At 40.3% G+C, this 24,181-nt stretch overlaps 1 protein-coding gene across 9 annotated transcripts in view; it reads right to left on the reverse strand.

The window, feature by feature from the left end:
* Esr1 (estrogen receptor 1) overlaps positions 1–24,181 on the reverse strand; it is a 399,315-nt gene that overhangs the window by 44,748 nt on the left and 330,386 nt on the right. For 7 of the 9 annotated variants that reach the window (XM_074072284.1, XM_074072297.1, XM_074072306.1 and 4 more), the window contains 2 exons: positions 18,191–18,334; positions 5,597–5,730 (listed from right to left, as the gene is read on the reverse strand). In XM_074072284.1, coding sequence (XP_073928385.1) covers positions 5,597–5,730; positions 18,191–18,334 — 278 coding nt within the window. The remainder of the gene's footprint in view (positions 1–5,596; positions 5,731–18,190; positions 18,335–24,181) is intronic. The other 2 variants (XM_074072304.1, XM_074072300.1) reach the window with 1 other exon arrangement.

The following is a 24,181-nucleotide window of genomic DNA, read 5'->3' on the forward strand; positions in this document are numbered from 1 at the left end:
GCCTTCATAGAGATGAAAGATAGGTATTTGTATTTGGAAGCTGTGGATGAAATATGCTGGTGTTTATTTGGATCTGTACATGCCTGGATCTGTACATGTCTGGGCAAGATGCTGTGCTGACTGTGTGACCGTTCCTTCAGCTGTCACAGTAGTTCTGTGAGTTGGGTATCACTAGTTACTACTTTATACATTAGGTTCGGGAAGCAGCTCATCAAAGGGCCTCTATGGCCACCCCCTCAAGTACATGGCAGCCACTTCTTTTCAATTCCAGGCCTCTCTGAGAACAAAGTCATGCCACACCATGTTTTCAGGAAACTAGTGGCAGCCATGAGGCTTGTTTAAAGCCACATCAGAAGTTGGTAGCATAGAAAGTCTCCAAAAGTTGAATCTTGAATCGTCTGCCTGCAGAAACCAGTCAGCCAGAAATAAGAAGAGAATGAACCACTTAATAACTACGAACTGCTATTTATCTCAAAATAATGACAATAAGCAGGCTCCCTGGAGAGGAAGTTTGGCATTACAAAGAACTCAAGAGCTAATATAATCAAATCTTTTGCAACGTGACAATAATGGACATCCCTGACAACGCACCCGTTTGTGATTTCCAAGGCCTGTTCCTGTCGGAAATCTTCAACTGCCGAGAATTAATGATCCTCAGTGCTCACGGTCAATATGTTTTAAAATATTCTTTTATCTAAACATAGGCGTTCTCTGAATCACTGTCTTATTTCTAAACTTAAAAATATAAATGCTCTATTGTTTTCTAAGAGAGGAAATATTCTTTGCAATGAGAGTTTGTAATAATTAATCATAAAATAAATGCTTCTTTGACCAGAGTGTGGTCTCTGATGAACACAGAAAAAGCAAACAGGATTTCATCAGGTTCGGCACTGAGTATTTTTCATCCTGCCACCACAAAGACAAGATACGCGGATTAACAAAGCAGACAAGAAGACAAAAATGGCTTCCATCCATTTAAAATTTATGTCTAATAAATATATACAGTCCGTTGAACATTCTCTTGTTTCACTAAGTGAGCAGCAGAGTGCACTCTTTAGAGATCTTGCCACAATTCTTTCTAGAACCCCATTTTCCTTTACTTTTCTTCACTTTGGTTTTTTAAGTGTCTGTGGGTTTTGATTCTCATTCCTCTTTATTATTCCATCAACTGAAAGAGAAATGTTGTCTGAAGATGTGTTTTGGATGAATGGGTAATCAAGGCTACCTACCACATTTAAACAGTGAAAGACATTCCAGGAGCAACCAATGGTCCTGCTAGTAGTGATTCAGGGAGCCAGCAGACACAGAGACTTCTGGGTAGTTGGAGTTGGTTTGTAGATCAGGAGTTAAAAAGAGTACCCACAGTGAGACAAAGAGTACAGAGGAGCTGGACCAGGAGTCTGACTGGCTCTCCAGGGAGCTAACTGGATAAAGTTAGCAGAGAGTGAAGTATAAGGGACTCCCTAGAATTAAATATATAGACTTGGGGTCAAAAAAGGGTTCAGAAGAGGGAAGATATAATGAAACTAAATATGAATGCTAAACCAAACACTCATTGGAGATTATAGATTTACACATATAAAGCCTTCATACTTAAATTTTTTGAGTCTTGAAAAACACACACTGTCAGAGTCATCTTCTGACTGGAATGGATTCTGAAGGGTTGTGAGGCTAATAGACAGGGTCAAATGAAGAAGATACTGATGATTCCAGAGGTTCACCAGTCTTCATCAAGGACTTTCAACATTAAGGTTAAAATCACAACCACTTATTACCCATGAGATCAATCTCACTCCAACCTTTTTTCTACAAATAATGAAGTAGCACAATTAACAAAGCCTCATGAGCCATGGTCTCTATTATGATTACCCCTGAGTCTCTGCATGTCTTTTGCCTACCTGGGAGATTTTGAACTCAAGCACTTCATTATATTAGAAAAAGACATGAGCCCACTCAGTTTAGGCCTACCTGTCATTGACTGAGGCCTCCAATGTTACAAGAACTGCATTAGACGCTTTCTCTCCTGTTTCCTTTCTAGCCACAAAACCCCAAAGGACTAGGCAAAGATTTTTCCACTGAATAATTTAATGTTGTCTGGACTATAATACTATGTCCTCCTGGCCACATTCAGCCAATAAGAATCCATTAAGTGACAGAACGGGGAAACATCTGTGGATAGCTCACAACCCAAAGACTATGAGGAATGAAAAATGAAGAATAAACAGTTTCTAGGGAAATTAGAAACTGCATGCTTAAAGAACCAGAGAACAATTCAAGTTTAAGGAAAAAGCTGGGAGGAAAAACTCCAGCAAAACCATGACAATCACTTTGGTATGTTTGGTATACAAATCCTAGTAGTAACTCAATAAATATTGAATTATTACTAAATAAGTGAATGAAATTTTGGGGTAAAGAAATGAAACCCTACAAGTAATCAAATGCTAGATTGTGTGGGACTGACTCTAAGATCTAGAACAGTCCAGAGAAAGATTCTTGTAGACATGAATACTAGCAACACTTCCTGAGTACGGTGACAATTTGAGTTAGGCCTAGAGGTATTCGGAAATCTGAATGATCATGAGGAAACACTGCAATCACACTGGGCAGGATAAAGATGATGGGCAGGCACAGAGTCTCCTTCTTAGCCTCCTTTTGTGGTTCCAAAGTCCTGTCCTTCCTCCCTCTGTTGCCTTAAGCTCATCTGCTCTGTTCTTACTTGCCCTCCTCTTGAACTCTGTCCAACTAGTTCTCAGAATGTCTTGAAGCTGGCATTGAGTTTGCCAAGGCATCTTTGGATTAACCAGGAATGTCTCTGTCTTTTGGTATGGAAAAACAATGTTTGTCCTTATAATTGATTCTGGGCTTTTGCAAGCAAAGTAATAAATTATTCTAAATGAGGCAGAAATCATGACAAATATCTTCTCTCAAACAGCTGTGAGGAGGGCTTCTCATGGAAATTCTGGCCTTTGGAGACCCTCTCAAGACATCCAGAAAGACATTCCTAGCAGGTTCTCACAACAACCTCTTTCTCCTTTTGGCTCTGCCCGGAAGTCAGGACCAATGTGAACACAGCCTCTTCAGACTTATGTGACAGGGACGCAAAATCCAAGGTTCCTCCCTCCCCTGAGGTTTTGCCAGGGATAGGACAGCATCTGCTAACTCAGTTTTCCTGAATTGTGTACAGTGCAGCTTCTGTCTTAGAGTCACTTTGTAATTTGTCTCATGATAGGTCAAGAGTTGTCCTAGATGGAAGGTTTTTAGAAAAGTCTGTACGTCCAGTTTTGGGAAACAAATTGCTGATCATGGGAACCTTCCCATGGCAGACTGCTTTTTCACTCTGAAAAAGGCTGTCAATACCATACCCCCATGTTTCAGAGTTGTGTACTCTAGGATCCTGCTTTTCCAGTGCACAACAGTAGGTCTGCTTTTCCAGCACACAGCTCAGTTTGTGGTGAGAACTGTGGTGTGCTTGTTGCAGGACTGGGACACTGCTCTGTTTTGTGACTGCTGTCTTGAGCCAGCAGTGCCGACCTTGATGGTAAAGACAGACTGCTGCCCTGTTATCTCACAGAAAGATAACTGTCAGCCATGTCACCACACAGAGCCTTGTATTTCCAAAACAGTGTTCCAAGCCCTCAAGAGCAAGCAACAAGCACACAAAGATCCTGAGAGAGAAGGGAAGGAAAAGGACAGACTGAAAGCTGTAAGTCTTGGAAGTGGGAAATACAGAACTGGGGTTCTGAAGCACTCTCTAACAACTGTCTAGTGGGGAGTGAAAGTTTTTCCCCGTTGAATTATAAAATCCTAGCCCTATGAATATAATGCTTTGATGGTAAAAGTCTCAACTTTCTTGTATAATATTAAAAGGTAAACAAACTCACACTGTCACAGGAACAGAAACAAGAAAATATGCAGGGGAAGACTAGGCTACAGAAATCTAGAGGAAATGTTTTTCATTACCAAGATCAGAGCATCCATTTGTGTGGATTACACAATTCTGGGTAATTTCATTTCTTGTCTGGGGTATTCTTTCCTGGTTAAAGTGGCAAAAGAAGTCCCAACACTTGTTAGGCCTGCTGTCTCTGAAGTTAACAGATGCCCACATGAACACCGTCTGCACGTGCCAGCCCTCTACTGGAGAAGGAGCAGGTTCAGGACCTGGCACTGTATAGCCGAGTGGCACTGCTCCCAGAACTCTCATCCAATAAAGAGCCATTGTGCGATCTGGACCCTTCAACGTACAGGACAAACGACTCAAATGAAAAGCACAATGCTTATGAGTGGAACCAGAAACTTGAATGGAGGGATAATCACTTCCTTAGTGTGGATCACATAATTTTTCATGGAACTTCACTCTGTCATTCAGTCCTTGCATAGTGTAATGGTACCAATTTCCACTTCTCAGTTGATAAGTGAGAATGATTGCTGTGATAACCATTAAGCTGTATGGGTAACTAGCATTGGTGAGGAAGAGCTGTTAGGGGAGATGGGAAGTATTGGCAAGCAAAGGGAAGAGAGAAACATGGAAAGAGGGGAAGCACTGCTCCCCTGTGTCAATGATCACACAAACTGCAGTTCTGCAGCTGGACAATGAGACTGTATTCAATGGCATAAGGAACTAAATCAGGCCTATGGCTTGACAATAGCTATGGCTTTTAACTGAGGATAACGTATGAGGCAAGACATGGGGCTAGGGGGCAAAGGTCCATCCTCAAGGGAGTCTGCCTGATAGGTGACTCCTATTGGTGAGCTTCAGGCCCCACAGGCTGAAGATCTCATTCTTAGATGGTGCACAGAGGGTGCCAGGAGGAGTGAGGGCGCTAATTCAGGCAGAGTCATGGTTTCTAAGTGACCCACAGAGTAACTGTGTCTAACATCCAACCTCCCTACAGAAAAACCAGAGCAGCCAAGCAAAACAGATGCTGCTCTAGCTAAGTCCCCTCAAATGAATGAACAGGAGGGTCAGCAGGAGGGGACTCCACAGGCCAAATGTACTGCATTCCACAGTCCTTGGATCTGGACTAGCCTGTTGTTTTTAATCCTTAACCCAACTGGAGGTTTAGCTAAACAATTTTAACAGAAACATGGTCTGTCTCAAGTAACCCTCTTTCTTTATTATCTAGAACTCAGAATTGTTCACAATTTTTTTTCCAGGCTGTGCTAGAGATGGAACCCAGAGACTCCTGCATGCAAAGCACATCTCTACCACTGACCTATGCCCCAGGTCACAATTTCAAACTAAGATTACTTGGTCCACTTACTTTCTCACATATACAGCTATCAGTAGATGTTTCTATACACATGTACTTTTTTTCAATGAAAAAGAGACCCGATATTGTGAAAGGACACAAACGTTTCAATTAAAATGCCATTTGACTCAATGTCCAGTTATCATTTTTCATGCATCATATTTGACTGACATGGTTCTATCTCATTAAGTAATCCAGTGGTGACAGGTTATTTTAAATGTGTATAATTTCTTTCAATGTATGACATTATACTTTTTGGGTGGGTAGGGTGTTATCTGAGTGAAAAAATACAAGTAAATATTTCTTCCAGCAACCCAGCATGAAGTTCACTCATGTCATCAACTCACCAGAATTAAGCAAAATGATAGATTTGAGGCACACAAACTCCTCTCCCTGCAGATTCATCATACGGAAGCGAGTCGACGTAGCCAGCAACATGTCAAAGATCTCCACCATGCCCTCTACACATTTACCCTGATTCCTATGAAAACAAATTGTAAAAAGCATTAAAGGACAGAAAAGCTTCCAGAACATAAGGTTGACATTCATAAAAATCTACCAGGTAGATTTTCTTTTGAGTTACTGATTAGTGTCACACTGATTATTAAGAACACTTTATACATTATGATAATTAGTGCTAGGTCATAAGTATTTTTAAGGTTTTTTTTTCATGTTTTTCTTTCAATTTTTGTTTCTGGTTATTTTCGCCTACAAAACATTGAATTAGGATCAAATTTATCAAACTTTTCATTTATGGCTGCAGAGCAGTATGTCTTGCTTAAGGATCTCTATTATCTGAAAGTGGGTAAAAACTACCTCATGTTTCCTTCTAGTGAAGCTTTTACGTTTAAATCTTTGATCTTCTGGGATGTTTCAATTTTTATAACTTTAATTAGATATAACCATGTACCATACAATTTACCTATTTAAAGAGCAGAGTTCAATGAATTTTCATACATTCAGAGTTGTGCAACCATCAGTAGGGAGTTATTCTGGTGTAAGATGTGAGACAAGGATTTAGTTTAATATTTTTTCCAAATAGCAAGTGAGTTTTCTTAACATCATTTATGAGACAAATATCTGATTTTAAATATGCTAGGCACTTTTGATACATTCACTTCCTGCCAGGTTATGTTAGCGTTATTTTCCCCATTTTCCACGTGAGGGCATTAGGATTTAAAACTGTTCAACCACACTGCCAACCAACAGAAGAAAAAGTCTGAACAGTAAGATTTCCATTGTCTCCCTTTCTTGCTCTATTTTAACTCATTCAGTAAGAAACACTCAGGGTCTATTCTATGTCAGTTCTTATGTTTGACGTTGGACTAAGAGAAGAAAGTCATGGCCAATGTTAATAAAGAGACTGAGAAGAAGACTAGCAAGGTAAAAGACCATGCAATGGTGCATATTACTGGAAAGGTCTACAAAGAGCCTCTACATCTACTATCAGTCTCCTCAAATTCAACCCACGTCAATATTGAAGCAGTTGCCAGAATTCTCAGACAAAATTTAGTGAGTTTTTATGTAAAATACTTAGAATGGAGTGTGGCACACAGCAAGGGTGGCATTTCAGTTTTGGCTCTAGATACAGTCCTACATAGAGAGGTGCATATCTATGAGGGAAAGTGGGCCATTTAACCTGAAGCATCTAGGAAACTAGAAAACAAGGGCCATGTGCATTTTGCTTTGACTGTGGAGAAGAGATCTGGAGCCATAGAAGCAGAGGAAACTTCAAAAGCTCTGCTGCCCATGGTGGCGACGAGACCCTGGACACACTGGTGGGCCTGTTCACCTTCACTGGGGAGGTACATGAGAAGTGGGTTTTTCTTGTCCTGTAGTTGAGTTTTTAAAAAGTTAAAAAATATTTCTAGTGAAAAAACAAACAGGGATAGGAGAAAATGTTTGGTGGATGAAGCTTTAAAAATAACAACTCGTAGCCAAAATAGAGAAATGTTCCTTTCTCAGTAGAAAGTCTCTGTTTACTTAACAGACTGCACACTGGCAGGGGGGATGGCTCAGTGTGGGAGGGAGCCTGCGCTCACTTGCTGTGAGCAAAAGTTCAGCTCAGAAACTGAGTGAGTCAAGGCTTAGCAATTCTCTTTTCTTCTTGTCCCTTTTCAGCAGTCTCCCACATTTTCCCGTGAGGGGCTCCTTCTTAATTCTTCCCGCAAGCCTCTTCTCACTGGAAAGCCATCTTGTTATCTTTGACCAGCAATTCATATCTGGCCATGAAACAAGGCTTGCTCTGCAGCACTCATTAGAAGGTGTGGACTGTTCCTCAAGGACACATCCCCACTCTTAATTCAGTTTTCATGATTGTGGGCATCTCTATGTGTGGGTGTGTGTGTGGTGTGTATTTGTGTATGTCTGTGTGTGTGTTTGTGTGTGCTGTGTTTCTGTGTGTTTGTGATATGTCTGTGTGTGTGGGGGTAAGTTTCTATGTGTTTGTGGTATGTCTCTGTGTGTGGTGTATGTTTCTGGTACATCTCTCTGTGCGTGTGTGTGTGTGTGTGTGTGCGTGTGTTGTTTCTTTTAGGGGATGAGGACAGGGCATAGAGTAACCATTAATCCTAGAGACACGGTAAGAGGACCTGCCTGCCGTGGAACAAGTATGCTCCGTGTCCTGGTGGTATTCCCAGAGGATATTCAAGGCAAGAAGGCTAGAAGAAGTTTACCTCGATGTCTCTGTAAGAATGAACTCACTGACTTTTTCAATGGGAGGAGCTTAGTTGGTATAAATACTCCAGCCAATCTACTATTTTTGTAATAAATAAAAATGATGTACTTTGATGGCCCCAATGGTATTTTTAGTAAATCATAGAAGGTTGGCTGAACCCCAATGACTGGATAATTATGTGGTACCTGGGGGTCTTTCATTAGCATTTTTACAACCTGGAAAAGGTTGCTGTGTGAACTGGTGAATGAGTGGTGTGACAACCTATGATCAGGCACAGATCTATGTGGGCTTTGAAGGCACACACTTGTCACCTGCCTGATGCAAAGGAATCCCTCCCTGTTTCTGAGCTCATTACACATTGTGGTCAGGGCTTCATTTTCAAAGTCCTGACAAAATGTTCCATACTACTTCAAGGAGGAAATCAGACTGGAGCATTTATTTAACTCAGTTTTCAAGGGACGAATGCATCCACAGTATCAAAAATAGGGTGATTACTAAGAATCTGAGGGTGACATTACTGTAAGATAAGATTAGTCTAAATCCTTGTGGTGCTCCTAAGGTTGAGAAACACATGGGGTGTGGAAAAACAGTATGTATTTTTACAGGAAGCACGGCATAGATCAGAAGCAGTTTAGCAAGCAGACCAGCCTATGACTCCCACTGTGAGACGTGACAGTCTGCAGTGAGGAACTTCTTTACCTATTATCACAGTCTGCTTCTCAGAGCACCTTGAAATCTCCCTGTGGGGAGCCTTGTTCTGCCACTTACCCTCTCCAAATGCAGTCCCTTTGCACTTAAGTGATGGGGAAGGAACAGAACTTGGAAGAAAATTTGCTCATGGTATGCCCTGGAAGTTTCTCCTTTACACAAATGAGAACCTGTTTTTCAGAAGCCCTGAGTTACCACTTCCTCCTCATGGGAAATAAAAAGCTCTACTGATCAAACCTGTACTCAGATACCTTCAAAACTCTACCTTACCCAACGGGAAGCTACCCGTTAGCCTCTCTTTGTATAAAAGGAAATTGACAAATGGAAACCAAGAAGGCCCAGGAGATCAGCATAAAACATGTGATTTAGTTGTCCTTAAAAAAAAGCACAACATGACTAGAAAACAGAATTACAAATTAAGATGCTGTTTAAAATTAACAGTGGCTACAGCAGTTGGATTTATAGAATGTCAGTATTTTTGATGCTAAAAAATCTCTTAGCACGTGCTCTGATATACTGTGACTCCATAAATATTTGTATGATAAAGCAGTTTGCATACGCAATTCTGTGAAGTATGGAAGAAAATGGCAAATAGTAAGCAATATACTTTGAAAGCTGCAAAATTTAAAAAGGAAGTGGTTCACACTTGAATCCAGTTCCCTGGGTTCAGATATTGGTATACTACTTACTGTGTGTCATTGAGCCAAATACTCTATTTGTTCCTGAATAAATATTCAGATGGAATCACCCATCTTGGATTGTAAGTTGAATAAGAAACAGTTAAACTAATATGAGTAAGAAAGAAATTGTTCCTGGAGGTGAAGTACCAACATACAAAATGCTTACTCCTCCATGGTTATTGCTATGTAGGCAGATACCATAGCAAGCTAGGGAGCCCTGCATTACAAAATATCTGGTCTGAAATAACTTGGAAGGCAGACCGTATACCTGAAGGCATGGTCAGAAAAAGGAAGACTAATGGTGTGGAGTGGACACCATTAGCAAGAAATTACAAGAAAGTGGTGAGTGCAGGCAAGAACTGAGTGATTCTCAAGCAGGAATTAAAGAGAATGGAGAAAAATCAAAGATAAATGGTCTTAAAGCTTGGACAAGCCTGTTGCTAAGCAAGAAATATTGAGATGAGATTGAAAAGAGCCTTGAGTCTGAAAGGCCCAGAAAGACTTCCCAGGTTACAAAGTACAGCAAGCTCTCCATATCCAGAGCACCTACATCTATGGATTCATCCATCCACGGATGGTAAACTGTGTGGTTAGGACTATGTTAGGTGTATGTGTACTGAACGTGAACCTTCTTCCTTCTCATTATTTCCTGAACAAGATAGTATACAACTACTTGTATACTGTCTGCTTGAATTAGGTGTTATAAGTAACAGAGAGAGGGATTACAGCATAGGAGCATGTGCATACTTCCCGTGTAAACTCTACACCATTTTATAAGGGACTCAAGCATTCATGGATTTGACATCCTCAGAGTCCTGAGACCAATCCTCTGCAGATCCAGAGGCATGACTACAACTCCTTCTTAATTGCTAAACTGCTCCTGATCTATGATGGATGCTATGCTTCCTGTAAAATACACCAAAAGAGTTATTTACCTCCCCATCCAAACTTATTCTTTCAAATAGCCTCAAGGGAACCCCAAACAAATCATGAGGGAAAGGTCAAAAGACTAAGAAGCAAATAACTATATCAGTCTTATTGGTGAGGCTCTGAGGAAGAGGGAACCCTTACACACCATTTGTAGGAATGTAAATTGCTATCGTGATTATAGAAAATGGTATTGAAGAGCCTCTAAAAAACTAAAATTAGAATTATCTTATGATCAAGCAAGCTCACCTCTGGGTATACACCCAAAGGAAATGAAATCACTAAGTTAAGAGACACTAGCATTCTCTTGTTCTTTGAAGTATTATTCACAATTGCTGAAATACGGAGAAAACTGTGGGACATACACAATGAAATACTACTCAGCCTAAAAAGAGAAAGGAAATCCTGTCATTTGCAGGATGAACCTGGAGTGACGTAAGTTAGGTATAGAAAGACAAATACCATATGACCTCACTTGTATGTAGAATCTAAAAAAAAAAAAGAAAAGTGTAATTCATAGAAGCAGAGAGCATGATGGTTGTTTACCAGGAGCTGGGTAGAAAGAGGTTGGCACCCAGAAGAGGTTGGTCAAAGGATACAAACTTTCAGTTAGACAGAAGTAAGTTTAAGAAATCTGTGATGCAACATGGTGACTATAGTTAATAGCAAAGCATTGTGCACATGAAAATTGGCCAGAGTAGGTTTTAACTGCTCTTATCACAAATAAAAGATAAGTACATGACATCATGCTCATGTTAATTAGCTTCATTTAGTCACTTCACAATGTACACATTTTTTAAAGCACCAAAACACCATGTGGTACACCACAAATATACATAATTTTTATTTGTCAAAAAAAATAAACAATAATAAAATAAAGAGGATCAGACCTAGGAAAAGACTTTGGATCCTTCAGGTTACAAATAGGTGGAACTGGCAAGGGCCAAATAAGTGGAAGCCTTCAGTGTTTTTAGACATCTGTACTACTAAAGAAACCACAAGCCTGAACTAGAAGATGAGCTTTCAATTGTTCAAATCTTCAACATTGAGTCCTCAAACGTCCGCTGGAAGAAGTGCAATGAAAACCATACAGCCCACCAAAAGGACAAGCTTCTCACCACCACTTCAGGTCTGGCCAAGGAGAACAATGGAAAGAAGGAACCTCCAAAAAGCAAATAAGGAAAAGCAAGGACTTCCCATTAGGTTAAGAGAAAATTAGAAAGTTTTTTTCTAGGGAGCAAAATTACGGACCAATCAAAGAACTCTCTAGAACCTCACAGTAGAAGCTACCTCAGGACTGCCCAGCAGAATTTCATGGCTCCTATGGAAGGGAAATTCTGAATCTTTCCTTCTTCCATTTTTCCGAATGGAAGTTTTAATGCAGTAATGTTGGCCCTGATCTTTCATTGACTATTGGGTGTATTTTGGGGGTGAGGCTGGCAAGCTAGGTGAAGCTACATCTGTGCTTGACAGTGAACATTGCCCATCATGGAGAAATTTGAGTTGGATGCTGTGGTGGGATGTGACTTTGGATCATCCCCCTTGGGGCATGGTCAGTGTGCTCTATTTGTGGGATGAATGGATATTTGGAGACCAGAAGGGAACTATGCAGACTGCTGAGTTCACCAACACACTTTCCCTTGTCCTCCTGGATTTCCTTCTAGATGACATATTAAAATCTTACTTGTGGGTGACACGGTCAAGTACTACAAATGGTCTGGTCTAATTAGTTTGGAATCAGTACACAAAGAAGAGTGAGGGAGAAAGAAGAAATTTCTGGAAGAGACTACAGGTATGAGAAAGGGCAAGAAGGCAGCTGCCACAGTAATAATGAAAGACAAAGAGAAGGAGGAAGAGGAGATTTTTCAAATCCCTTGTGAAGGAAAAACAGACGTGCTTAGGTGAATACTCCACAGTGTTGGTCAAATAAGGAAGGATTTGAAGACTCCTCTGAAATTGTATGCTTGGATGAATGCAAGGATGACTTTTAAGAAACAGAGAAATTAGCAGAAAGAGTGCAACTAAGAGTTTTTATTATTTGTTAGTAGAAGAAGACAACAACTTTCCTTAAAAATTACTCAGTTTAAGATTTCACATAACTATTTAAGTACAGATCACAATCAGAAGACTCAAAATGTAGGTTTGAAACCTGGGAGTGAGAACAGGACTGATTTTTTTCCACTTTCCCTAGTAGACATTTTTTCTAATCAGCACATGAACATATATACCGCTTATTTTTGAATGGGTGTCCAGTGTTTCACTGAATTCACACTTATGTTAGGAGCTCTCCTATTGATAGGTATTTATATTATTTCCAATTTTGGGTTACAACAAACAATGTGCAATTAGTCTCATACATGTATTTTCTACACTTACCAAAGTGCACAGAGAAAATTCTTACACACATAATATTAGACTCAAAGAATATAAACATTTAACATTTTACTAAATATGGTCAAAATGACTTTCGAGAAGGTTATGCAAATTTGCCCAGCTCTTCAGAGAGCATGAAAATAGTCTGCAGGTAGAGATTCTGGAGATATCCGAACAGAGTTAAAATTGGAAAGGGACTTTTATCAGTGAAGGTGGAGTAGGGAAGAGGGAGAGAGGAGTGAGAGAAAGAGAGATTGAGGAAAAATGGCAGAGGGAGGAACTGTGGAGCAGCAGCCTCTCTGGCATGAGAGGACAAAGGGGAGCCAATTGAGAGGGGAAGGGAGAGAGAAGTGGCAGGACAGGAGGGGCTGGGATACAGAAAGGCTGAAGGTCACAGGGCCAAGGACAGGAGGGAAGGAGAGAGGCCTGGGAAATAGATGAGAACAGATTCATGGTCACCATAGGAGAAGGAATGCCTTTTCCTAACTCCAGACTGATGATGGGAGCAACAATGTAAACACGGGAAGTATGAAAGGTTAATGTTAGAAATAGTTTCACCTAAATTCGCCTATTCTGGACACTCCACAGAAGTGGGCTCATGCAATATGCCATTCTGCCTGGCATTGTTCACTTTCCAGGCTCGCCCATGGTGTAGTCATAGCAGAACTTCATTCTTTTTTATGGCTGAGTAACATTCCATCATATGCTTATACACATTTTGTTTATTCGCTGATTACTTGATGGACTTTGGAGGGTGTTTCCACTTGTTGACTGTTACAAATAACAGTGACTATTTGTGTGTTTTTTGTGACCATATTTTCATTTCTGTTGGGTATGTACTAGGGGTGGAATGGCTGGTCATACAGAAGTTCTGTCTCACTTTTGAGGACTGCTGTTTTCCACAGCAGCAATTAACATATGACTATTCCACTGTTCCTTGTTATGTCTGTCTTTATGAGTAGAGCCATTACAGTGACTTACATGGGTCTTTTTCAAAGACAAAGGGGCAGAGCTTCGTGGTTCACCTTGCCTTGCTGGGGAACTGGGTGTGACTACCACAGCCCTGCTGTATTGAAGTTCCCTTGGCAGCCTCTGAGCTTCTGTGGAAGAGGAGGAAACTGTGTGTCTGTCTGCCCCTCCTGCCAGGAGCACCCAACTTGGTGGGTGAGCCCCCAGTTATCTGTCAGCTCTGTGAGCCACCCTGTGAGGGTCTGCTGGGACCCAGGCGGTGTCACCTGTGGACTCTGTGGACATGGTTGCTCTTTTCAAGCAAATTTGCAGAATGTTAAGCTGGAAAATTTCCATGGTAGCTTGTGTTATTTTTACTTTCAAGAGAAAAGCAGCCCAGGTCTTTACTGGGCACTAAATAAAAACTAGAGAGGTAAAAAAAAAAGAAATAGTTTCACCTAGATTTTTTTTTTTTTTTTTTTTTTTTTTAGTAAATCAAAGTAACGTTATTTGCAGGGACTGCAGGAAGGTAGACAGAAGCTGAAGACTTCAGGACACAGGAAGCAGCTATAAACACTATGAAAGCTATGGTGGCTCTAGCTGCCACAGTACCCACGATTTCTGACCTTTGCCCAATCTCTCCATGTCCATTCCTGTTGCTTACCTTGTAATCTATGCTGCACAGCAGTTCTGAACAAATGCAGCTAATCCTGTCTTCTTGGACTTGCACACCCTCCCTACCTCACCCTGTCCTGCCCTTGAGCATCTTCTTATCCTTCAAGGCTCAGATAGGCTCCAGGAAGACTTCCCTGGTAGCTGACTGCTCTTTCCCCCTTGGGCTATCTATTCCTGCACCCCTTGTGCTGTGCAAATTTGTCCTTGACATCAGTAACAGCAAATTTCTGTGAAAGACTAGACAATAAATATTTTTGGTTTTGTGGTCCATCAGACTCTGTGGCATCCATCCAACTCTGATGTTTAAGGGCCAAAGTAACCATAAGCTATATGTTACCAGTGTGAATGACTGTATTCCAATAAAACTTTATTTTCGGAAAAATACTAACAAGTTAAGTTTGTCCTGTTGACTGTACCTCACCCATCCCTGGCATAAATCATTGTTGTATAGTTAACTCACTTATTAAGAACTGACTTTATGTCCACATTGGTTGTTAAGAATTTAGCAATGAGTAGGGACAGGAATGTGCCTGTCTGAGAAGGAGCCTACAATCTGTTGGGTGGCAGATAGTTTGAAAAAAATAAAACAAAGATTTAAAAACTCAAGTTGTAATTGTAGTATGAGGAAGGAAATTATGGTATTTTACTACACTGTGATAGTGAAATCCAGGGCCCTTATGTGGAAGAGAAGTTTGAGACCATCATGGGATATCCAAATAAACCTTAGAGAATTATGGATCTGAGCTCAGAGAAACATTTGGGTCTGGAGATGTAGCTGTGCCAGGGGAGAGCGTCCAAGTGCACAGAGTGGGGAGAGAGACAGCATCTTACAGGAAGTCAGCCTATGAAGATGAGCCAGCAAAAGACACCCAAGAGGAGCAGTGGGGGAGGCAGCAAAGAGCCAGAGAGGAGCGGCATCTCAAGGCAAGAGGAAGCTCTCAGCAGTGTTGACAGCTTAGAGAAACCATGGAAGAGAAGCAGGAGTTTGAGACCAGACTGAGATAACATCCTGGCTTTTTCAACAGCCTTGATTAGTCTGGTAGTGGAAGTGAAGAAAGTAGACACTGGATATGGCCAGGAAGAATGCTGGCTCTTGAAGTGTGGAGAAAATTGAAGGCAGAGACTCTAGAAGTAAATCTTGCAATGATGGCATCTAGGACTTAGGATGGATCAAGAAGAAAATGAAGATGGAAAACTATTTACAGTAAGAGAAAAGGAAGTGCGATCACATAAGGTTCAGTAGGATCAAGAGGTAGGACAAGTAGAGACTTGGGAGATGATGGTCCCAGAGAGGAGGCTCTGGTTTAAGATGCTGCAGGTGGTCATGTTCTTGGGGGTCGTATCTACTAAACAGAGGAGAAACCAAGTTTCTGAAATGTAGTGCCTTAGAACACTGAGACCAAAGTCTTCATAATCATAATGGAGCTTAATATTAAGTGAGTGATTCAAAATTGACAAAAGTCCTGACTGCTTTGAAAAATGACATGAGCTCATTTATTTCTGATTCTTCAAGAGACCACCCAATGCCCCCCTCCATCCGAACTTGGAGGCTTTTTCTTCTGAAGACGATTCTGAACAAAGGCAGCAATCTTAAAGGTATAAGAATGGACTTGGTGACCTCACAAAAAAGAGAGTGTATCATTCTAACACCCAACCTTCTCTCTGTCCACCTGTCCACATGTAAACCTAATAGCCTTGGGCCGAATACCATTCTTATGTTAGCATCCTTTAAAAAGGACATTACAATCTGTGTATCAAGGTAAATGAACAAAAAATATACTAATAACTAGCAAAAATTCCATACCTCTTAGAGAGGGCTGGAAATTAAGGAAAGAATGGAATAAATTAAACACACAGGAAAAAATGTCAAGACCATAGCTACAGGATCATTTTCCCAGAGTTCTGATGAGACTGGAATCATGCATGTCGCGTGATTCATTTAGGATTGGATTTCAAGTGGAAATGGCTCTTGGTCCATTACCTTGAGAAGAGTTGCTATGAGACAGACAGCCAGTGCTCTCTTCTCTGAGAGTTTGAGGAGTAAATGCACAGAGCAAGCCAGCAGCATTTTAGAAATGCAAACTTCTCAGAAGCATGTTCCAAGTCCAGCAGACCCCCTACCAAAGGGCACGGAAGGAAGTTTTCAGCTTTCTGCTCCCTTATCTTAAGTCCCCATTTAGCTTTGTTTCTGATTTTTGTTTTGTTTTGTTTTTTCTTATTTGAAACAAAAGGGAATCTATGATCAAGGGAAGTCAACTAACATAGGTGCCCAAAGAATAAGTTTTCAATGAAATGAAAAAGAAATAAATAAAAACACAACAGTTTCTCTTAATATAACAAAATCCATAGTCATTGAAAACAAAGAAAAGAGTGAGTATTTCTCTCAGGGAGTATTGCTGGATATTTTGCAGTTGAGGCGAAAGGTCATTCTCCTTCCAGGACCTGCCTTACTGAGGCACGAACTCACTTTTGGTTAACATGTGTGTGTGCTATCTTCTGTTGCCTCCATCCACACACAACCCCTCCCATATCCAGCTCCTTCCAGAATGAGGACCCTACTGCTGCCCTGAAGCAGGTCCTTGGCACAAGGACAGGAAGATCTTCATTCCTTCCTCCTTCCTCTTTACTGCCATTTACAAGGGTGGACTTCAACTTTACCGGAGCCTCTGTGAGGCTGCTCTAAACCCTGGTCACAAAGGACAGATAACTGCTAACTCTAGTACTCACCCAGAAGGATTCTCTCTGTGTTCATGCTGGTGGAAATTACACCGAAAATGTTAGATTGACCTACCTGAAAGATGTGTCTGGATTTGAGCTTCAAACAGTCATAAAATGTTCAATTACCTTTATTAAGCTACCTGTCACACAGAAGTAAGGCTCTATGGAACTCTTTGCTGTTTACTTTTCTCACATCAGGGAGCTGATAGTCAAAGGAGTTCTTAAGCCAAGAGATATCTCCTAATAAATAGAAAAACATCAACATGCACTCTTCTCTTATACTTTTGGGTGCTAAAGTGGCAAAGAAAAGGGAGTTGGAGTTGGTTATTATAGATGCTTCTATCGGAACGTGTAAAACACACTTCTGTGTTTGAATAGTTTGCCAAAGGGAGATGGGATTTGCACTTCTCTGGATAATGACCTACTTGAGTTTGCTTGTTCAGTTTATATAGTTTAAGAGCTAAAGCAAATCCCCAGAGGAAAATTCTCTAATGGTTGCAGCTACTCAAATATCAGCTGAAAAGAGATTGATCAATCTTTGAAGATACCCACATCAAGTATGTACCAGAAGGAGAAATGCCAATTATTCACATTTCGTTGGGATGTTTCAAATTTCTACAAAGTAAATAAGTACTTTCTATTGTACTCAGATAAGCCAATTCTGTTAACAAGAATGAAGGTAAATGAATGAATCAAGACAGTGCTGTGTTATAAAAGTAAGGGCAGGGTTTCTAGTTTTGGTAAACCAGCTACTGTTCTCTGAAAGATTATATGATCAACCACTTCATTTGTTCATTAACTTATTTTTCATGGAGCACGATTTTGGGAATTCATTATATCTGCCTAGGTCCTAGGCACTAGAAACACAAAGCTCAATTTTATTCACTCAGCCCTTTATCCATTCAGTAAATATTCGATTACTTGGAATCTCATCTGTTGCAGGCACTGAACTAAGTGCTGAGTATCCAACTAGGATCTATATGGACCCCTGCCCTCCCTGCAGCACACTTTATTAGGAAGCAGACATTAACTATGAACATACACATAATGATAAAATAACATAGAACTACTTAATGTAATCAGGCAGGGAGGCAAAGCACTGGAGTTTATGAAAGCACAGCAAAGGGATCCAAGTTAGATGAGGAGAAGGTAGGTGTCACCTGGGACCCAGCCTGGAAAAAATAGGGAAGAGTGTGCCAAGGAGAGACAGACGTGGGTTTGGAAGCAAATCATACTTGAGGAGTTGGAGAACCTGAAGGAAGGTCCAATATCTTGGCAGCCAGTGATCCAAGGCCCAGTGGTCCCTGGAAACTGGAGAGTCAGTGGTACAGTCACAGGATGCAGGAAGGAGGCTGAGTCCCCAGGGCCAAGGGAGGTCACTGCAGTAAGATAAGAGTGACCAAGATTTGTTTTTGTTTTTTTATTTGTTTCAGAATTTACCCTCAAGGAGCTCACAGGTGAAAAACCTCCTCAAGTCTTTATAGAAGGAAGAAAATAAAATTCACATTTCTTTCCTCTTTTTCTTTTCTTGCAGTACTAGGGGCTGAACTCAGGGTCTCATGCTTGCCAGACATGCCTGTACCACTTTAACCACACCTCTAGTCCTTTTTTGCTTTAGTTATTTTTCAGAAAGGGAGTCTCATTTTTGCCTGGGGCTGGCCTCAGACAGTGATCTTCCTTCCTTCACCTCCTGAGTAGCTGGGGTTACACACATGTGCCAACATGTATGTCCCTAAAGTCCACATTTCTTAACCTGATCAATCCATTGGCAAAACTTCTTGTCCATATAGAAACCAAACCAACATGTACTATAAAATGTCTGAATTAAATCAACGTCTTTCTTTCCCTCTTCCTTCTATATAAAACCTTGTTCTGCCCACTATCCTGTAGATGAGTGCTACTTCTAACAGGGATGATTAGAATTTCTATAACTAATGACCTAGGTATTCTCAGGTCGGCTTCCAGGAGAATCCTAGTTTACTTGGTACGCCCCAGGCTGTCACCAGATCCTCAGTGCTCCGTTATCACTCAGGCCCCTTAATTACTTCCTTGAAGCTTATGGTCAAGTGGTGCAGGCAGAGGACAGACATGTAACTGTGAACATGACCATTTCTAATGATTGCAAATGAAGCAGGGAAAAGCAAGCAAGTTGCTATGGGGTCAACCTCAGGTAACTTGACCTTGAAAGGTGACATTCAACCTGAAACTTGAGTGACAAGATATTTTGAGGTAATTCAGACTCCATTTTTAGAAGAGAAATGTTAAGTGTTTTTCATAGGATAAGAAGTAGTTATTTTTAAGACAAAGAAAAAGAGTTCTGGCTTTGAAATTCAATAAGGAAGTCCAATAACTGAAAGCATTGTGCCAACTAATACATGAAATATGACATGAAAAAAATACAAGTGGCCAAACACTGAATCCTATTAGAATGCCTCTTTTCACACCGAAGTTGAAACAAGGAGAGCCAAGGCTTCTCTCCCTCTTTGCAGCCCAGGCTGGCCTGGAATTTGCAACCTTCCTGCCTCAGCCTTCCAAGTAGAGATTACAGCATGTACCATCGCACCTGGCTACCATGCAATTTCTACTCCAAAACTTCATTTCACTCTTCTCTACCTAAGTTTTAATCAAATGAAACTACAGGTCTAAAATGAACATACTTATCTGAAGAAGGACAAGTGAGCTGTTCCAGTGGAGTGGGGAAGTGGAGCTATATTACTGCGTTCGCTGCTGATTTGTTTCTGGAAGCTCTTGCATGTAGGTGCTAATTTGGAAGCACATTTTTGAATTTTTCTTTTGATCATGCTAATATGTGAAAAGTCCTGCAACCCTGCGTCAAGCGGCAACGGGTAGTATTATGTAACAAAACGGCAGTGTGCCAGTAAGGAACAGATCTGTGTTCATGGCTCCACTCTGTTGGGAAATGTCTATGTAACCTTGGACAAATCACTTAGCCTTTCTGGAATTCCACGTCCTTGTCTGCAGCTAAGGAGGCTTGACCAAATCAATAACTTTCAACCCATTTTTAGAAGCAAGGTCTTCTTAAATAACAAGCAACACTCCAATTATAAAACAGAAGCAAAGTGACTCTGTGCTGGAAGAATGCAAGAACATCCCAGAGACTCAATCCCTCCTCCTGGCCTCAACCCTCTTGGGCCTTGGCCACCTACAAATGTCCCATAGGACACGTGAATGCTGCCGTGGGTCTTCCACACTACTGCCAATCCTAAATAGATTCAGTGATTATAGAAGTGCAAATAGGGTGATAAAAGTCTCTAAAATGGTTCTTCAAATACATAATCAATATTTGGTAGACTCACTGAGCTCTATAAGAAGGTAAAACTCTTCACTGTTGGTTTTTTTTTTTTAAAACTGAAGTTTGAACTCAGAGCCCTGTGTTTGCTAGACAAGTGCTCTCTACCACTTGAGTCGTGCCCCAGCCATTTTTCCAGTCCAGCCTCCGATCTCCACCTCCCAGGTAGCTGGGATTACAGGTAGACACCACCATACCTGGCTCTCTTTTTCTTCAATTACAAAGTTACCTCTAGTAAATCTTTTTTTTTTTTTTTTAATTTTCTTTTGTCAGTGCTGGGGTTTGAACTCAGGGACTTCACTTACTAGGTAGGCACTCTTTCACTTGTGCCATGCTCCCAGCCCTTTTTGCTGTAGTTGTTTTTCCGAATGCAGTCTCATGTTTATGCTTGGGCTAGCCTGGACCTTGATCCTCCTGTTTACACTTCTTCAGTAGCTAGGAAGTCAGGTATGTGCCACCATGCCAGTTTTTATTGGCTGAGATGGGGGTCTTATGAACTTTTTGCCCATGTCAGCCTTGAACCATGACCCTCCTGATCTCTGCCTCCCGAATAGCTAGGATTACTCCTAATGCCTAGGGAAAAAGTGAATAATATTAATCCACAATAATTATTAATGGTGGAGTAAAAAATACATTGAAATTAGAGTGAAGAGTCTTGATTTCGGCCACTTTCTAGCTTTGTGGTCAAGAGCAACTCGTTTAGCCACTATAAAACCCCATTTTTACAGTGGGAAGACGGCTTTCTAATGTCTAGCAAATGTCCTCAAAGGGCCACTGCAGGGCTACACGGGAGACTGGTTGGCAGCACACTCTAACCACACCATTCATGCATCTCTAATTGTCATCACTTAAACTTAACTTATTTTCCAGAAGCGCTGACTCTAAGGCTTTTGTTTTTTTTTTTTTTTTAAAACAAGGCAATATAGGAGGGGAGGGGTAACAGCTCATGAATGCTTACTAGAAACTGAAATGAAAATTAAATTTTCTAACCTTCATTATCAGCAAAGTTCACCACCACCCATATGACTTCAAATGCCAAATGGACCATCTGTACTCTAACCAAATGACACTTCATCTTTGCACTCATGTGTGCTGGCCTTTTCAAGAAAGAGGTTATCTACCTGTCTTCTATGGAGAAAGGTCTTACTCACCATCCTTACTATAAAGAGCAATGTTTCAGTGTTTGTTTTGTCTCCTCCTCCTCCTCTTCTCTCCTGTCTCTCTGTCCCTCCCTCCTCCCTTCTCCCTGTCTTCCCCCTCCCTCCCTTGTGAAAAATTTCCAAACCTTCAGGATCCAGGGCATGAAGAAACTGTATCCTTAGTCTACTAGAACAACACTGAAATGAGTGAGTGAATGCCCTGCTTTCACTTATCAGAAGCTTCTTTAAGAAACAAAAGCAAAGTATAAGCCTACCATTTCATCAGTGATGAGCACTACAGTATATTATCCTGGAAACAACTGGTAAACAAAACTTGAGCCCATTTCTGGCCTTTTAGAAAAACATCATTATCTTTTCTTCCCAGCCTGGAGTATTCCCAAGGACTGTTGGTTGCTCTCTGACTCCCAGACCTCAAGGATAGTTAAAATGGATTCTGAACCAGGATAAACAGGGCTCCTCCCCACAGTCTAGAGAGGTCCAGTCTGCACAGAGCTAATGAAATCCTTAAAGCAGCATGCTTCTCTTCCACCACACTTTATTGAAATGCTTTTGAGTCTTATTGTGTTGTAATTACATGCTATAGAAAACTCGACAAACATCTATTTCAAGTATTGGGCCCATGACTCTTGCTAAAACATCTCAACTCCATTTTCCTAAGCACACTATCTCTAAATGCATCTGTGAGGGCCCTCCACAGTATTTCCAATTCACATTTCAGAAACCTTAAAAGCAATGCGGGTTCCTGACTTAGTCAATGATGGATGTAAAGGGACAGTCTTTGTGAGCTGGAGCTGCTTACCTCTTTCCTTCCCATAGTTTAGTGTACTATTTGATTCGTACAAAAGAATTTAGATAATATATTTTGGAAAGCATAATAAAAATAAACAGCCATTTCTCCAACAGCCTGTTTTCTTTATTTCCATTATGAAGGTTATTATTGTAAAGAGATCTACTTAATTGATATTTCTTTATGATTTAGAACTTTTTGTGCCTTGTCTAAGATATGAGTCCCAACCCTGAGAAATATTTTCTTAGAAAAGTTCTAGTCTTGGCTTTCAAGTTCTTCATTTATCTAGAATTAATTTTTCATGATGTGAAGGAGTTCAGCCTTCTTTTTTCTGTGTAGGTAGTCAAACCTCAGGAGCCTGCACTCCATAATTCTTCCTTTCCATTAAAACTGCAGTGCTCATGCAGCTTTTCACAAGTGCACAAGATGGTTTCTGAACTCTTCCATTTCATTAGTCAATGTGCTATTCCTGTGCCAATGTAACATTCTGTTAATTATTATAGCTTTATGATTTTTATAACTTAGATAAGTTTCTTTTTTACCCAATCTCCCAACCTTCATTTTAGTCTTTAGGAACATTTGGCTATAAATGGTTCTACTTTTTCATATAAATGTTAGACTGAACATAAGATTAGGACTGGAAATACACTAAATTTATAGATCAACTTGTATCGATTGATACATTTTCAGCAATGTGTCTTCCTAGTTAGAAACATGGTATATCTTTCTTTTCAATGCTTTAGAACTGTCTTTCAATTGAGGCTTATAATTTTCTCTACACAGCTCTTGTAATTTCTCTATCATACCTATTTCAAAATACATTATCGTTTTTGTTGCAACTATTAAGTGTATATGAAGTACATAAAATGATATTTTCTATTTGTTGCTGGTGTAAATAGATTTGACATTGTACATTTTTTATCTAGACCTTCTTTCAACATTTTTATGGGTTGAATATCAGAAAAATAACAAAGGATGTTCTTATGTAAGAGTGTTTTAAACAGGATATATTAAGTTGGTCTAAATTGCTCATGGTTAAAAAAAATCTGGAATTTTGGAATTTATGGAATGCAGACGTTAGAAAATGGAAAATCATCTCATAGGCTTTTCTAGCTCATGACTAACAAGATATAAAAGTTGAGTAGCATGAACCCTAAAATGGCTCATTCTGAGTGAATATAATCCACACAGTATGGTTCTGAAAAGTATAACACCTTTCAGCCAAGAATTTATCTAGGCAGAGAATTTTTACCATCAACTTCAGTGATTAATAAACCCTCAATGCAAGTTATGAATACAGAACACTTAGAAAAGCTGAAAGGATATTAGGCCACAAAAACAACTGTAAGTCAGGTGTGGTGGTATATGCCTGTAACACTAGCACTTGGGAGGCTGAGGCAGAATTGTGTGTTCAATGCCAGCCTGGACTACAAAGTGAGACCCTGTCTCAAAAACAAAATAAAACACATCAAAAACAATCGCAATAAGTTACAAAAGGAATCAACATTCAAGCATTCTTTTTTCTTTTATTCATATGTGCATACAATGTTTGGGTCATTTCTCCCCTCTTCCCCCACCCCTTACCTCCCTTACCTACCCTGCCCCCTCCCTGTCCCCACCACCCCCTCACTTCCAGGTAGAAACTATTTTGCCCTCAAGCATTTATTAATAGAAAAATAAAAAAACATGTCCCTCTAACCTAGAAATTAAGCAACTCTCAAATGAAAGGAAAAATAAAATATGAAACTGATGAATCTTGGGGAAATAATGATGACAAAAAGCAATCTGTATTAGAACCTATGCAACATAGCAAAACTGTGGGTTGAGAAAAATCTGAGCATTAATCACCTATATTGTGAAATGAAAATAAATGAATTAAATGTCAACTCAAAAAGCTAAACAGTGAGCTAAGAAAGTTACCCATAGAAAGAAGAAGAGAGGACTTAATAAAGCTAAAAGCATAACTTAA

Source organism: Castor canadensis, chromosome 1 (assembly GCF_047511655.1).
Source record: "Castor canadensis chromosome 1, mCasCan1.hap1v2, whole genome shotgun sequence".
Lineage (NCBI taxonomy): Eukaryota > Metazoa > Chordata > Mammalia > Rodentia > Castoridae > Castor > Castor canadensis.